General features: G+C 42.9%; 1 protein-coding gene across 1 annotated transcript; it reads right to left on the bottom strand.

Annotated features, from left to right (window-relative positions):
• Positions 1-8,738: 8,738 nt before the first annotated feature.
• Positions 8,739-16,786, bottom strand: ALDH5A1 (aldehyde dehydrogenase 5 family member A1; the record flags this gene model as incomplete). The annotated part of the gene is made up of 10 exons (XM_079533689.1): positions 8,739-8,944; positions 9,092-9,150; positions 9,872-10,041; positions 11,209-11,367; positions 12,099-12,242; positions 13,111-13,254; positions 13,679-13,795; positions 14,346-14,516; positions 16,308-16,391; positions 16,508-16,786. 10 exons carry the CDS (start codon positions 16,784-16,786, stop codon positions 8,739-8,741), a joined length of 1,533 nt encoding a protein of 510 aa, XP_079389815.1.
• Positions 16,787-17,568: the final 782 nt, after the last annotated feature.

Here is a 17,568-nt window from a genome sequence, read left to right as displayed (position 1 = left end):
TTGAAATCACACGTGGAACGTCTGGCTTTTGTACAAAAGCCTCACTAGTGGGGGCATAGGAATCTGTGGCACTGGTCTGGCAATGATGCCAGCCTTTCCTATGGGTTCTTTGCTGACATGTTGGAAGCCTTAGGCTGAGCTAGTATGTTGTAATGCAGAAGAATTCCCCTTGGCAGCACTTTGGACAGGGCTTGGTTTTTTTGCTTGGTGTTTTTTTGTGTGTTGGTTGGTTGGTAGTTGGTTTTTCAGGGGTTGGACTCGATGATCTCTAAAGGTCTCTTTCAACCCCTACAATTCTGTGATTCTGTGACTTATTGTAATCTGATGGTGGAAAATCCATTAATGGAGAGAGGTAGAACAGCGTAGAGATCATGAGGGGCAGATCAGAAGGGGCACAGAGAGAACATACCTCACCCCTGTAACGAAGAATAGCGTGGTGGAGAATTTCTGGAGCTTTCTCCACTCTTTCATAGAATTCTGACACAAAAGATTGGTTGGGTTGAACACAGGCTCCCATGATTGCATGGTCTCATACATTTGACTTCTTGTTTTAATAGCAGAAGTCTACATCGTTAGCAGTACCATGCTGAGGACCTGTGCCCATTCCTGCATTTCTGTGGAGACCTGAGTGTGGTCTCAGGTATCGTAGAGGATAGGCAGAGATGGACTAAAAAGGGTTAATTCAAGTTTTTTTTTCTGTGTTTTTCCCCTTTCCTCCAACAGATGGAAAATCAATTGTCTGATTTGCTTTCTTTGGAAGCCAAGTTTTAACTGTATATGGGTTTTAGGATATTTATTAAAATGAATCTACTTTCTCGTCCTTCCCCTTTTGGAGTGTGTTTGTATATTTAATTAGTTACAGAATCGTACAATGGCTTGGGATGGTAGGAACCTTAAAAATGATCTAGTTTCAACCCTCCCTACCATGTGCAAGCTTCAAACTCACTAAACTAGGTCCTAGATGAGGCTGCCCAGGGCACCATTCAACACCTTTCAACCTGGCCTCGAACACCTCCAGGGCTGGGGCATTCACAGCTTCTCTGGGCAACTTGTTCCAATGCCTCATCATCCTCTGAGGGAAAATTTTCCATCTAGTATCTAACGTAAATCTCCTCTCTTTTAGTTTAAAATCATTCCATCTTGTCCTTCACTGTCAGACTGTGTAAAGTGTCTGTCTCCCTCCTGATCATAAACTCCTTTAAGTACTGGAAGACCACAACGAGGTCTCACAGTGGACTTGCTTGAACAGCTTTGTGTCATTCTTGTGCTGGTGGCATCATACCTGGATCAGTACTCCAGATGAGACCTCACAAGGGCAAAGTAGAGAGGAACAATCACGTCCTTTGCCCTGCTGGCTACCCCTCTTTTGATGAAGGATACAGTTGGCCCTGCAGACTGCAGGCATGCGCAGGCAGGCTCAACACATTTTGTCCACTTTTTGTCCACCAGGACACTCACACCCTTCTCCACAGGGCTGCTCTCAGTGTGTTGTTCTCCCAGTGTGCACACATCTGGGATTGCCCTGACACAGGTACAGTACCGTAGAGTTGGCCTTGTTGAACTTCATTAGGTCCATGTGGGCTTATATGGGCTTATGTGGGTTATATCCAGTTTGTCATTCACCAGCACCCCATCCTCTGCAAGGCTGTTCTCAAACACTTCTTTGCCCAGTCTGTACTATACCAGGGAATGTCCTGAACCAGGTGCAGAGTCTTGCACCTGACCTTGTTCACCATTATGAGGTTCATATGGGCCCACTTTGCAAGTAGGCCACTGTCACCTTTACAGACTTGAATTGCCTGATGTGAACCTCATGGAGTTTTCTCTGCTTGGCATTCTTTGTATCAAATGCATAACTCAGCTTTATGTAATCCGCAGAATGCTGAGGGTGCACTCAGTCCCATTGACAATGATATTGAACAGCATTGTTTGAGGTATGGACCCTTGAGAGACAATGCACATTTCTGGTTTCCAGACATTGAGCTGTCGGTTGTACCTGTAGATGTGGTCATCCAGCCAGTTCCTAATCCATCTAATAGTTCGTCCATCAAACCTGTATCTCTCCAGTTTAGAGGCAAGAACATTTTGAGATACTGTTGTCAGTGGTGTTACAGAATTCTAGGTACATTACATCAATTGCTTTTCTGTTGTCTTCTGATATCTGCTCCATTGTAGGTCAGTGGATTAATCAAACACGTTTTGCCTTTGGTGTTGCCATGCTGACTGTCTCTGAACGCCTCCCTGTCTTCCATGTGCTTTCATGTAATTTCCAGGATAATTTATTCCATCTGATTTTATCAGGCAAGTAGAGACAAGTAGGACATTGCTTTGCCTTTAGGCAGGACTGTCTCTTCGCCTGGTACACAATACCATGCATCAATCTCCAGCTCACATTCCCAAACACTGTGCCTGTTGAACTCCTCTGGTAGCGTAGCTACTTGTGTAGCTATGCTATCTACCCACTACTGCTTCATGTACTGCAGCAACTCCCACATAGCAGGTCTCCATGCATCATAAGGTCTGGACAGGTATTTTAGTCCCTGGGAGATCTGTTTGGATGGAGATGGAAGCACTACAGTCTACTTGTGCTGATATTTGTGATATATTTTGTGATATATATTGATATTTCAGCTACAGCCTTACTGCACAATTTTTTTTCTTTCAGTGGGTCACAGTCTCCCATACAAGTTCAAACTTTTAATGAAACGGTTCCTTCCATTTTCTTTAGTAACATTTTCACAAGCTGAAGGCCACCAATTTTATCCATTCCAAAATCCTTCTTTGTGTTTCTTCTGTAGGAACTGGGAAGCTGAATATTTGGCTGCAGTAGATTTGATTTCCCTGTCAGATGCTGAGGTCCAGGGCTTCATACTACATGCAGGCCTCTCACATACCACAGGAATGCATTCTTCTTACAGTAAGAAGACTCAACAGGACAAACTTCAGCCAGTCCTTAGCATTGTGCTGTATATTGTCTGCTCTCCAGCTTTTTCTTCCACAGCATCTTTCCATTACTGCTTGTGCTAAGTCTCTGCAGCCTGCCTTTATCAGTGAACTTACTGTTTAGCACATGTCACTGCAGTCAGCACCCTTCAATTTTGTCAAGTCTGTCACGTGGGTGTTTGGGGGTTTATTTTACATTTTTCAAGCCTGGTGCTGAAGGGTAGCAGATGGTTCTTTCAAGTATTCTAGTAAAACAGCAAATCAGAAACCTGTTCTTATCAATGCTACAGAATTCCCTGGGCTGTTTCTCCCACACACACACTTGCTGTGGGTGCTGACCTTGAGATCAGTGGCAAGCCTTTGCACCGTGAGATCATCTGCATGATTTGGCTGAAAATTTCTCCCTGTAACAAGTAAGAAACTGGTCTAATGCTTCTTATCGCCCAAAGCCTTCCCAAGTGGAAGATGCTTATAGAATGCTGCCCCCTAGGTAACACTTTGACATCTTCATTGTATTTTATTTGCATTTTGAAAGCTGTTTATTGAAGAAGGCTCTAATTCTGATGGTGTAATTGTTCCATGCCCTCGGAAGAAGTAATTCTTCATTCATAGCACGAGGCTTGCTATTAACACAAACTTGCACCAAGATTTTAAATTAATATTTCTGGCTCTGTGAATTTGTGGTATGACATGTATCATTTGCTCAAGCACAGTTTTGTCAGGAAATAAGAAGTGAGTGTAGCAAGGCTTTTATTTCAGTTCAGTCACATTTTTGTTTCTAGAAAAACTGCTTTACTGGTGCACGTGAGGTGGAATGAAAGAGAAGAAAAGCCAACTGTTAAGGTATAAACACAACGGCTGAATTTAGGACTGCTGATAGCTTTCTGATTTGGATTATCAATTACATTTGGGTTTGAAGCAAGTACACAGTCCTCACATTTACTTCCACACAGCTTTCCACTGTACACAGAAAGCGTATGGCAGCTTCCTTGTGAAATAGGGATGGAGGCTTTCCCACCAGTCTTCTCTGCTCTTCTAAGGTACAGCTTGCCATGTACAGCTCTAAGTCCATTGGAAAGAAATGCACAGCTTGGCACTGGTAAGATGCTCTGTTGGAACACAAACAGCGTGCCAGCACTTGGAGTTCATCATAGCTTTGGTGTAAGTTCTGGATTCTCACTTTCATCTTGGTTTTACATTTATAGATGCTGGCTGATACATGCACAAGTAGAGGTTATCTAGCTGTGTAAAAGGGCTGCCTCTGCTGCATTTTAAGTAGGGAATATATTTAGAATAACTTCCTTGCCATTACTGCCTGATGCAGTAAAGAGATTCAAGTATTCAATGTTGTCATACTGCAAATAATGCTTTGTGTTTATAATAAATCACTGCTGCAGTACAAACTGAAATTTACCTGGGCGAGTCTGCTGTGATACACATCTAATGCATCTGTTGTCCCATGGTTCAGCCTTTCATTCAAAAAATATATATATGTGAACAGTCTAATCATAGAGGAGTTTATTTGCAGGGGGAAAATAGGATATTGTTGTTTCATTCGTCAGAATTCACTTACAGCTACATCCTTCTGGGTAAACAGAAGATGAGCAATCTCCTCTGCCAGACCTATCACATACAGCTCCTTTTCAAGCACCTGTTTCTTCTGCTGCCAGATGTGGTTGCTTATATAATGTGGGTTTTTTTCTTAGTTAATTGTGGCAAACAAAATTAAGTGCAAACATGTAAGGAAGTTCGCTGTGTCAGAAACAGAGAAATTCTCAATGCTGAGTTTGAACTTTCCTTCGACAGTTCTAATAGTCTTGAAATAATTTCCTTGGGCAAATTTCCTATCCTTCTTTTAGGTCAGATGAAACTAGTTTTGTACCTCAGTATACTGGTAGTAGGCTCTTGTCAGCTGGAGTTTTGGGATGGCAGTGATGAAATGACAAATATTGGTCTTCTGAGCCATTTTTATAACCATTGAGAAAGGAAAACGTTTCTCTAGAAGGAAGATAAGCTGGAAGTGAATTAGTTACCTGACTAGAATATTGAGCTCATACCTCTGCAGCAAAGGAAAACCTATACCATCATACACCCTTTAAGTATAGAACTCCCCATGACAAGGGAGCCTTAAAGCTTAGAAATAAAATACTAAGAAACAAAAACACAAGAAAACCCACCTTTCTTTTGCTTAAGGTATGAACCAGGTGCGGATGAGCCACACATCACGTAGCTGGTCTGTGTATAGAAAAACTTCTCCCTGTGGGTGGATGGGTGAGCTACTGATACAATTAATCCAATTCTAACAGATGTTACTGAAAATGACAGTGTATTGTGACTGGAACCATTTCTGAGCTGAAACTATGACATTTATGTAACTACTAATAAAATTTTGTCTTTTCTTCTAGGAACTTGGTGGGGTACTTTCTGTATTGGACTTGATACTCAAGTTGGGCTAAGAGAGACATTGTGTATAGCATAGCTGAAGTCTACTCAAGAAAGCAGCACAATATCCGATCCCTTGGCTTGCTATTGACAAAAGCAGAAAGGTATCTCATGCAGGGAGGGAGCATAATTCAGTATATTAGGGAGCAGGAAAAGCTGTTTTACTTCGACTTACAGAATTTCCCGCTTTTCCTTGGGTTAATTGCCTGTGCAACCTTCTCAGTATCATTTTTAAACCTTTTGCTTTAAGATAGAGCCTCGTATAAGCAGCAGGGCTGACAAAGGACAAAAAGTTATCCTTAAATCTGCACCAGTTGCAGAGATCCAGCTACTTCAATGCCAAGTCACGAGGAGATGCTTTTTAATTGCAGGATTGCCCAGCTCCCAGTAACACTTGAATGGACAATGAGCTGATAACAATAAAAGCTGTTTTACTACATGCCAATTTACATTCTGCAAAGCTTACGAAAACATAAAATCAATGGTAGATGTCTTAAAAAAAAAAAAAAAAAGTCTGCCAAGTAAATGGACAGGCCACAGAACTCGAGCTAACTTATGCACTTCATTAAATCCAAAGGTCATGGTGACAAGGAATGAAGAAGAACCAGCTATTCTAAACAAAATTAAATGCTAGATATTGGTCAAACGTGAAATAAATCTTAGTAGCACCAATTGTCTTTCTTCACTGCTACTAATTGCTGTTACCAGGACCTGGAGCCACCTCACTTGCTGTGTTTTCCAGCACTACCTGGAGCTTGGGCCTGGAAACTGGAAATTAGAAATCATTTGCTGAAACAGATGAGAATAAGGTTTTTAAAAACCTATTTAAAATAATCTGAGAATCATGCAGGTGATAACATCCCGAAAGCAGGGAAACGCATTCTGATCCACAAAGCCCATGTCTTGTAGTAAAATGCTTGATTCAGCACAGGAGATTTGCATATGGAATAACTCATGGCATACAGATATGTCAAAGTAATTTCACCTACTTGATTTAGACTGAAGGCATTGTAATTTGGGACAGCTAATCTTGCTGCTACAACACCTGCATGTGAAGAAATGTCTTTCTTTCCAGTGCTAAGCTTGGCACAACAAAATATCTGTGGAAATCTGAGGGGCAGAACTTGCTGCTGTCAGCTCATGAGTTCAACAGTGAATATTGCAATAAAGCACAAAATCCAATGCTTTCATATAAGTTATTTATTAATTGAAAATGTCTTTTCATCACAGTTTTAAATCCAGAAATTTCTGAACATCACCAACATTATTAACATAACTCAAATGTGAGGATTCAAGTATCAAGAATCACAGCTTTTGCTATGAAAACAACTTTAAGATTATTCTGTGCTTACCTCAATGACACAAACATACTGTGCTGGAATCCAACCACAATCCAATCTAGACAAAGGTATTTTTCAACTTCATTATACAACCTAATCATGGTTTGTGCTTGTTATCAGGCAAAGTTAAAAAAAAAAAAAAATACAAAAAAGTAAACATTGACTCATTAATTGTAACAGTGCTATTCTGAGAAATTACATCCAGGTTTTAAATTCACCAAGGCATCAGATCACTAATTTTGCAATGAAGAGAGCAGCAGACTAAAAAATTAATCCTCCAATTGCAGTGTCCCAAGAAGTACATCTACATTCAAGATTGCACTGTCACACAGCAGTAAAGAAGTTTAACCTTGATTTGATAGCGCAAGCATGTTTTAAGTCTGTACAATTGAAGTGGCAGATATTCCAACCTGTGTATAGTATCTGTAAGGGTGCCTTCATCACTGTACTACTGGTAACCAGGCACCAAGTTACTGCTTTGTTCTGCTGAGCTACATTTTGCAAGGAGTAAAAATGTATCAGCAGCCAGAGCTGAATAAGAAGCAAAAGACTCCCTGTTCCACCACATCATGCTCCCCAGATTCAGGCAGCCTGTGCACACAGCAGTGCAAGCTCAGAACCTGTCTAGAAAGAATTTTCTTGCAATTTATGTGGGTAGAATTAAGCTGTCCCTTTTTGTTCTTCAGAGAAAGCAAATGTGCTACAATTGATAACAGTATCCAATCCTTACCCTTGTAAATGTGCATTCTTGGTGCACTGGAAGTTTCTGATGTGCAGTCAAGTGTCCTTTACTTGTCCTTCAGCTGGCAGGACACACACACACACCATTGAAATGATGTTGTTTTGTTTTTCTTTCTTACTGAGGAATCTCACATCTTTTAAAGATGTCAATTAAAATAGTGGAATTGTGGGTAAAAGTCTTGCCTACAATTACTTTTGTTTAAATCCTTATTAGATTGCAAGTTCCCCAAGTTAAAAAAAAATGTATATACCTTTCTCAATAAGGGATATTTGCTTGTGTGACCATAAATACAAGGCGTGAAGCCCATCTGCTCCTGTTCTTTGGAGTTGCTGAGGAACACTGACATCAGTGACTTTCCTTCTACAAAGGACAGTTACATTCTTTTCACAGAAGAGAGTTTATATACGTTCTCATGTCAGCATTTGGGATTCATTCCTATAGGCCCTTCAGGGTCCCCTTAACATTCTGTAAGTTATTCCTGCGGCTTTGCATCCCATCTTCCTCCTCCTCCTCCTCGCTGAGCCAGCAGCTCATTGTCCTGCACTGCCATCCTCTCTGAGCAACTGAGACTCACATGCATACCAAACAAGGGCTGTACCTGATCCCAAACTTGCCAGCTGTTAGGCACAAATTACAGCTCTTTGCTCAGAAGCCCAGAGGCTGAACAGCTGACAGCTCTGCAGCCAGTATTAAGATGCACTTAAAAGCTGCTCATTCACCTGCATAGATTCCTAGGTGTAGCCAAGCACTTCCTCATCTTTCATAAGCATCAGATTATCCCACAGTTTAAAAAAAAAAAAGACATGCCTGCTTCTAAAAGAAAGTTACATCACCACATTAGAAAATGTTGGTGCTTGCACAGACGTTTAAAGGCAGTTTGCTTCCCCCATCCTACACAAACAGAGGCAGTAGAAAAAGGTGGTCTGTTTTCCCCTTGACACAGATGGTGATCTATTTCCATAATGCAGCAATCTCCAAGTTCTCCCCACTAACGAGGGTGATCTAAGAATAATAAACGTGCTTTTCTTCCCTACTCCCTTTCAGAGGTAATGGGCACTGTGATCACATTGCTGAAGAACAACGTACTCATGTAGTACTAAACATGTAAAAACATGTGGCACATCATGTTGTCAATACATCTCAGTACAGGACAGGGTTGCTTATTTTTAAAGAAGGTAAAAGTCGCATTCATGACATTTTTCTGGTTCAGAAAGCTTTCAAAACTACAGCAGTCTTTTGCAAGATGTTGGGATTGTGCTTTCTGAAGATTGCTACAAGCCTCCAAAACAGACGTACTTTATTTCTAAGTATTCATCAATGCCATACTTGGAACCTTCTCTCCCTATGCCAGACTGCTTTACCCCACCAAAAGGACTCTCAACCGAGGAGACTATGCCTTCATTCACACCAACCATTCCAACTTCCAGCTGCTCTGCAACTCTCCAGATCTGTGCTGGATCTCGGGAATAGAAATATCCTGCCATGCAGACACAGAATAATGCCAAATGAAAATAAAGTCAGGAGGAACAACAGCAGATTGATACTTAGTGATATGATGCTTATTACTTCATTAAATATTCCCTTAGCACTGAAGCTTGCAAGAGATATGAAAAGAGAAGTGTACCTGCTAAACCCACATCAGCTGCATTCGCTATAGCAATGGCTTCTGCTTCAGTGTCAAATCTGTCAACATAAAGAAAAAAGAAATACAAATGAGGCCTGTCCTTGACACAGCATTTTGCTGACTATGCTTTAACAGGAATAAGTCAGTATGCAGGTTTGTTTGTTGGTGTTTTTGTTTTTTTAAAATATATTTTCAAAACTAATTTAAATTCAAAGTAATGGAGAAGTTTCTACCACTTACTTCAATGTGAACTACAATTAAGTAGGTTTATCCTCCCTAGATGTTGGTAGTTGAACATTTACTTTCACATGAGTTAGCTCACTAATCTCCCCAGCCATGCAGGCACTCAGCTATGAGATTACTGGGCATTCTTCTGTCCAATCACTGTGGACAGAGGCAGAGAAGATTTTAAGGAGAAAATAGAACCAAGTCATCCTCAAACAGAAAAACTCAGGGCTAGCAAATCACATAACCAATTGCAAACTCCTGCCTTCATGCTGCAAAACATGAAATTTGAGTGTTTTGCTGTTACCATCCTTGCTTAACTGCTGATGCAATTTAAAAGAAAATCATTTTCAAGAACGTGCAGCAATGCTTAGATCAGGTCAAGAGAGAAACAAGCAAACTGGATAGACGTAGTACGTTTCCACAGATGAACTTGAGTCTTATAACAAGACCTATGTGGCCTTCCAAAAGCTTCTGGCAGTCAGTCAGTCAAATCTTATTGCTCAAAACAATACCTCATCATTTTATATCGCTGCGTTTTACCAAGAATCTTACTTGATAACTGGTGCTAAAGGGCCAAACGTTTCCTCTTGTGTGCAAAGCATTTTTGTCGTAACGTTACTCAGTAAGGTTGGCTCAAAGAAGTTCTTCCCCAAGCTGTGTCGTTTCCCTCCAGTCACAACAGATGCTCCTTGTGAAACTGCATCGTTAATGTGTCTCTCTACCTAAGGTGTGCAAAACGAAAATCTCAAAGCTAGCATTTAAAAAATGATCATCACTGCATTTTTCACTGAAAAAATAATATTAAAAAGACTCTGAAGAGAGGTTTATCCTTCACCAAGTATTTGCAGAGTTATTCAAAATTTCTCTTGAATTAAATTATGAGTATGTCCCCCATCTAGCAGACATCCAACCTACTGAAATGAACATCTAATGTGAGGAAAGGACTGAGTAGCACACCTGACATTCATCATCAGGCACTGTGCAAACACAAGCACATAAAGAGAAACAGGTAACAGAAGGAAGTTTTCAAGACAGGCCTGACAAAGACATTTTCTTCCCCTGTGTAACAATTTATCCAAAGAAAAGTACTGAGAAAACCAAATCTCAATCTAGAATAACTCCCTTGAAATAATAGAAAGGCAGTTATGTGACTATGCAGTGCTTGCAGACTTGTGTGTACGGCCCTATGCTATACACAATACCTTTGTGGTACAAAGGGAAAGAATTCAGTCACATTTGTATACTTGAAGGCAGGCCAAGTATTAAATCCTTTGTCTCCCAGCTAATTCTTAGTATTATCAGAATTTCTAATTTCTTTAACTTTAGAAAGGGTGAAATGTTAGGGAAAATGTGACTTACCACTGCAGTATAAAAATAAAATTCCTGGGGTCACAAGTAATTCAAAATAGAAGGTCTGAACTATGCATATAGGATTTCAAATGATTCCAGCGTCCAGAGCTCTCGTGCTTTTAGCCTCAGTGTGTTATTTTGCTTAGTTTCTGCCAAACAGAGGCAAAGTAATGTCTTCAAAGTAAGTTTTCAATCACAGTGCCTCAGAATTGTGGGCTCACCTCATCACTCTCACAGCATATCCAATCTCAGCAAATGTTCTTCCTGAGAACAGCTGAGAAATAATTAGGAAGATTTATTTTCTCATGAAGGATGAATCTCTTTTCTCTTTAATGGAAATAAGAGAATGACACATTAACTGGCCATGTCTCTTTCCCTATATCTACACACAAGCTTGGAGGAGATAGCAAACTTCCAGCCACACCATTAATACCTTGTAACAACCATAAAGAAGTTAAATAGAATTCTGTGTTACTTTATGGATCATAAAAAAAGGAATTTATGTCTAAAAAAAAAAATCTTTAGTTATTTATTTTTACCTTCTCTACTGCTTTTTCATTAATTAGTGGCCCTTGGGTAGTTTTTGCATCAAATCCACTTCCGACACGCAGCTCGCTCTCTATGGCTTTAGCAAACTTCTCTACAAATTTGTCATGGATCCCCCTTTGCACCAGGAAACGGTTTGCACAAACACACGTCTGAAAACAAGCATGAAAAGGAAAAGCAAACAGTGGTTTATACTGTATCTCATTACCAATTCCTTCTGCCCACCATGCCACAGTGACAGGACACTACAGCGCTTTGTGCTCTGCCTATTCTCCAACATCCTAAGCTGTTCCCCAATTTCTGTTGCCATCCTGTTCTCTTAAGAGATACAATTCCAACCAGCTGTAAACATTTGCATAAAATACGCCATGCTGTTAGATTTAAGTGGCTTGTGCTGGGAAAAGGCTTTGTGATTTCTGTGGATATGGGTATACGGATGGAGCAGGGTTCAGAAGCTGCAAGAAATATTACATTCTAATTACATACACCAGAGAATGCTGAATTGAGCAAAAGAATTTCAATTCACACTTGGTGGTGTGGGATCTTTTTTTTTTTCCCTCCTAGCTTCTTCATTAACTGAACTTGAGTTTTCTTTCCTCCTGGAGTTTGTTTGCAAGTGCTTTCAACTGCCTACTGATATACTCGTTTATGCCATCCCCTATGCTCTGACTGAATCCTTCTTTGATTACTACAGCCTTTCAAAAGTAACAACTATCTTCTATATATACCAAACTATGTCGATGTAATTTTTTTTTTGTTATTCAGCCTTGCTGCATGATAGCTGGTCTAAGCGCCCACAGCCACGTGTGGCCCTAGCATCTTTCTCTGAACAACAAAATATTTTGTTTACAGCTCTTCTATTCCCAGAAACAAGGACTCTTACCTGCCCCGAGTTTCTGTACTTAGAAGCAAGGGCTCCTGCTACAGCACGGTCCACATCAGCACTGTCAAACACTATAAAAGGAGCATGCCCTCCAAGCTCCATGGAAACTCTCTTCACAGTGCCAGCTGCATGTTTCAGCAGTATCTGAGGAAACATAGAAATTTCTAATTCTACTAGATGCAAAACTAAGGGACCACAGAGCTTACAGATGGAAGGCACTGAGAAACTAACTCCAGCAGGGAGTAAATCTGCATCTTCTGCATTATGCTACACCATCTGTTTTCTCCCATCACAAATACAAGGAATAATTTCCTTCATTAAAGTCTTTAGAGATTACACTCTGCTGAGAAAATAACAGAGGAAAGGATTTGCATCACACTCAGGTCAGGCTGACACTATATGCTGACACTGTCACTTGTTTGCTTGTTCATTTCTTTTTTTTTGTAACAAAAAATCTTGATAACTCACAGCAGTTTTCTAATATGTGCCAGTATTTGGTATTAAGACTTGCTTTAGGTATCAGGCCTTCTCTTCATTCCACAGACAGCCATCGCATAGAATTCTTCTATCTTTAGCCATATCTACAGTTTTACTGATCTCATTGGGGACTGATTAGTAAGTCTGTTTATGCAGTAAAGCTGACAGGAGGCTGAAGTTGAAACAAATGCTTTCTTTCAACTACAGAAGCCATTCCCAAGCAGCACCTTTGAAATTCTATTTCAGTGTTCATATTAGTGTGCTGTCACAGTATATGAAACACAACCGTTTTACACAGAAGTGCTCAGGTTCTAATTCAGTAAGGAGCAATTATGCAGAAGCTGCACACAAGCATCTTTTTGTGAAGTACTGACACAGAAGTAAATAGGCAGTACCTCAACAGGTACACACTGATGTGTACAATCTCTGCACAGCAGCCAGAAAAGAAAGCTCTATATGAAAGCACACATTTCCCCCTACCTTTCTGGTGTAAGCACAGTAATAATCTTCAAGGATATTCTGCCCACTTATGTACCTTTCCTGTTGCAGTGGAGCCCGTAAAAGATATTTTGGCTACCAATGGATCAGTGCACAGAACTTCCCCTACAGCTGGTGCCTGCTGTCTTGAACAAGGAACAACATTATACACTCCTGCTGGAATTCCAGCCTGGTTTGCAAGCTGCAACAAAGGAAAGAGAAATTGCAATATCAGTGAAGTTTGTATGAGGAATATGTAATTTAATGTTTACTGTTCTAAAGAAATTGGTTTCCAGTCAAAAGAAGCACAAGGTGCACACCACAACTCTCAGATGCCATAGTGTCTTGAGTGCAGCTTCACCCCTGATTAAGCAGGCTGTCATTCAAAGTAACCAAAGAAAAGATACAAAAACGTTTCCCATGCTTCGGTGGCCAGATCCACTTTGAGGGTCTAGACTGTACTAGAAACAACTTCAAAGACATCTAATGAAATAAAACTTCTGTATCAGTTCAGCCAACTTGTCTTCATGTATGAAATTGGCTCGAGTTATCCACAAATCCCATTTCTAAGTTCTGTCGTGTAGCTTCAGTCCATCATTAACCTACAGCTTAGCATAAAAGCTCACCTCTCCAAGAGCTAATGCTGATAAAGGTGTGTCCTCTGCAGGTTTCACTACCACTGTACAGCCAGCTGCCAAAGCTGCACCAACCTTCCGGGTAATCATAGCACTGGGGAAATTCCACTAGGATGAGAGAAAAGAACAATCAAACTTAGGGAAATATTGCTCCAGTTGTTGCAGCAATAGTAGCAGTTGTTTTCTGTGCTTACATGGCAGCCTAAACAGACCTGCATGAATTGCTTTGGCCCAGGCAAAGAAGCACTACTGGCCAATGAAGAAGTAGGACAAGGGGAAACGGCTTTAAGTTGAAGGAGGGAAGATTTAGGTTGGATGTCAGGGGGAAGTTCTTTACTATGAGAGTGTTTAGGTGCTGGAACAGCTGCCCAGAGAGGCTGTGGATGCCCCGTCCCTTGACGTGTTCAAGGCCAGGTTGGATGGGACTCTGGACAGCCAGGTCTCATTATTAAATGGGGAGGTTGGTGGCCCTGCATTTGGCAGGGGGGTTGGAGATTCATAATCTTTGGGGTCCCTTCCAACCCAGGCCATTCTGTGATTCTGTGGTAGAACTGAAATTTTACAGGGGTGTTTCCTGAGGCAAGAGAAGCCGTAAGGCCCCATGCTGTAAGCTAAGCTGAAAATTTTCATATGATTTGAAACATTCAGCTGCACTTACTGGGGTTATAATTGCTGCCACTCCTACTGGCTGTTTTAGAACCAGGATTCTTCTGTCTTTTGCAGATGCTGGAATGACATCACCATAAACTCGGCGAGCTTCTTCTGCAAACCACTCCAGAAATGAGGCAGCATATAGGACTTCCCCTTCTGCTTCTTTCAGAGGTTTTCCCTTTGATTACATCAAATTGAAAATACACTATAAATGGCAGACCGAAGCAATACAAATAAGCTGACATAATTTCAGAATTCTTTTCAAAATGCTTTATAATCCTGTATTACATACCTCGCAGTCTCCAGAAAGGACTTGGTATTATTCCACCAGCAATCACTATGCAGTTTCAACATACATACAATCATCACACACTCACATTTTGACAGCTGTGCCTAGCTTCTACCTGCACTCCACAAGGGAGATGGAATAGCAGACTGTGTTTATTTACAAACTCTGCAGTTAGCTGCTACTGCCATTCTGAAGCAGATACAAATGGAGGCAAAACATTTACAAGCTTCTGTCAGGGACCACTGTGTTTGGGTGTATTACTCTGCAGACCTTCAGGTGTGGTCTTGTGGTCGGATGGACACTACCTGTTGAAGAGGGTCCAGAGGAGACCCACAAAGATGATCAGGAGGCTGGAGCACCTCCCTACAAAGACAGGCTGAGGGAGCTGGGCTTGTTCAGCCTGGAGAAAAGAAGGCTGCTGGGTGACCTCATTGCAGCCTTTCAGTACCTAAAGGGAGCCTGCAAACAAGAGGGGAGTCAACTCTTTGAAAGGGTACTGCAGGACATGGGGAAATGGTTTTAAGTTGAGGGAGGGAGGATTTAGGTGGATGTCAGGGGGAAGTTCTTTACAGAGAGAGTGGTGAGGTGCTGGAACAGCTGCCCAGAGAGGCTGTGGATGCCCCGTCCCTGGAGGTGTTCAAGGCCAGGTTGGATGGGGCCCTGGGCAGCCTGGGCTGGTATGAAATGAGGAGGTTGGTGGCCCTGCATGTGACAGGGGGGTTGGAGATTCATGATCCTTGAGGTCCCTTCCAACCCTGTGAACACAGCAGAGGAGCTGCTGCGGCATCTTCCAGAATGGCTTTATTCAAAAAAAACACCACCAATCTCTGCATTTCCAGACTGGTTTGCAATGCAAACTCAAACACGTTAAGTGAGCACAACTGGGAGACTGGCTTAGTGGTACATCCAAAACCAGGCACTAATGCAGACATAACACATCACTCCTACTTACAAGTCGCACTAAAATCAGTTTGACTCGAAAAGGCTGCGTGTCAGTTTAACAAACATCATTACTGCAGTCATTAATTGTCAGATGGCTTCCCTGCCATCTGAAGAGGCTGCAGTAGAAAGAAGCCTCCACAAAACACTAGGATCTTCAGCAAAGCTTGTTCTTGTTGCTGTATATCTGCACACATCCTTTGAATCTAGTTAGTAACTTTGTTTTCCTATGATTAGGCACAAGCTGCAGAATCTAACTGGTAATTTCAAGCAATACCAGTCCAAAAATAAGAAAAAAAAATAGTTAAACTACTAGGTTTAAAGCCTACTAGGGGACAAAGGCATTATTAACATGATTTTTCCCTTCTGAACACATGAAACCGATACAACACAATAGCTTTCTGCCCTTACGACTGCGGTTTGGATTTACATGTTGTCACTGTACCACATGAAGCACAGTGCAGGTGTACCTCCAGCCAGGTACCGCTGGAAAAAGCACTTCTTTGGGTTTTTTTTCCCCTCTAAAAAAGATAAGCGCTTCCACAGCGAGCTCTTAGGTGGATGTCAGGGGGAAGTTCTTTACAGAGCGAGTGGCGAGGTGCTGGAACAGCTGCCCAGAGAGGCTGTGGATGCCCCGTCCATCCCTGGAGGTGTTCAAGGCCAGGAACACACGCGAGCTCAGAGATGCGTGCTTCAACCCGCGGCTCTGCCCGCCTTCCTTTCACCTGCCTCCATACTCACGTTTTCCGCCGTTATGATCGTCGCCAGATCTGTTTTCCTTTCAATCATCAGCTCGTACCATCTGCGGATAAGGGCGCTCCTCTCCTGCAAGGACAGAAGCCTGCCGTCGTCCCCGCACACAGGACGGTCCCCACGCACAGGACGGTTCCCCCCCACCCCCGCTCACCGCCCCGCCGGCGCCATCTTCCCCCGCCGCTCACCTTAGCGGGAAGGCGGCCCCAAGTGGCGCCGGCTTCGTGCGCGACCCGCACGGCAGCCCTGGCCTCGGCTTCGCCGCAGTCGGCCACTCGGCCCAGCTCGTCGCCGCTGGCCGGGTCCCGCACGGGGAACGCGGCAGGCGTCTCTAGCCAGCGGCCGCCCACCAACGCGCCGCGGCGAAGCAAGGCGGCGGGCAGAGCCCAGCTGCTGCGCCGCGCCGGCGGCGGGAAGAAGGCGAGGCGGCGGGCGGCAGCGACACGCCGCCTCAGGAGGCTCGCCATGGCCGAGCGCCGGCTGCGCGACCCGGGCAGCGCCACACGCGCCGCCCCGGAGGAGGAGCCGCGGAGGGCCGGGCCTAAAGCCGCATCACGTGCCCTTCACATCCCTGCGTCAACAGATCCTTGTCCTCCGTGCGGCTCTGTGCCGAGGGGGTAAGAAGGAATGGAGTTGTAACTAATGCTCAGGGCGCAGCGCTTGATCTCGTTAAAGCTCGTACCGTTGGCCTCCGCTCGTTGATCCAGCCTGTCCCGATCCCTCTCCCATTCCTCAGACAGAACCACGCTTACTGCCAACTTGCTGTCATCTGCAAACTTATTACGGTGCGCTCAGTCGCCTTGTGCGGATCACCAGTCAAGGCACTGAACAGGACGGACCACAATATCAGCCCCAAGCACTGAACAGGACAGACCACAGTACCAACCCCTTGGGGCACCGCTAGTGACCGGGCACCAGCACAATTTAACTCCATGCACTGCCACTCTCAGATTTTTACCCAATGAAGAGTATATCGGTCCAAGCCATGGGCAACTAGTTGCTTCTCCAGGAGAATACAGTGGGAGACATCGCCAAAGGCTTTACGAAAGTCTAGGTAGATTGCTTGAGGTCGGTCACTTCATTTCAGACATCCTTTTCCTTCTTTCACGTGCCTTGGTGGCCACAGCTGGTGTCTGGCACAAAGACCACGCAGAGCACTTGCACACCTTGCCTATAGACTGAGCTGCTTTATTTGTATTGCTTCTTCTTTGGACAGAAGCTCGCAGCGGTATGAATGACAAGAGTTCTT

This window comes from Tetrao urogallus (genome assembly GCF_951394365.1).
Source record: "Tetrao urogallus genome assembly, chromosome: 3".
Lineage (NCBI taxonomy): Eukaryota > Metazoa > Chordata > Aves > Galliformes > Phasianidae > Tetrao > Tetrao urogallus.
This window is presented reverse-complemented; position numbering and strand designations above follow the sequence as displayed.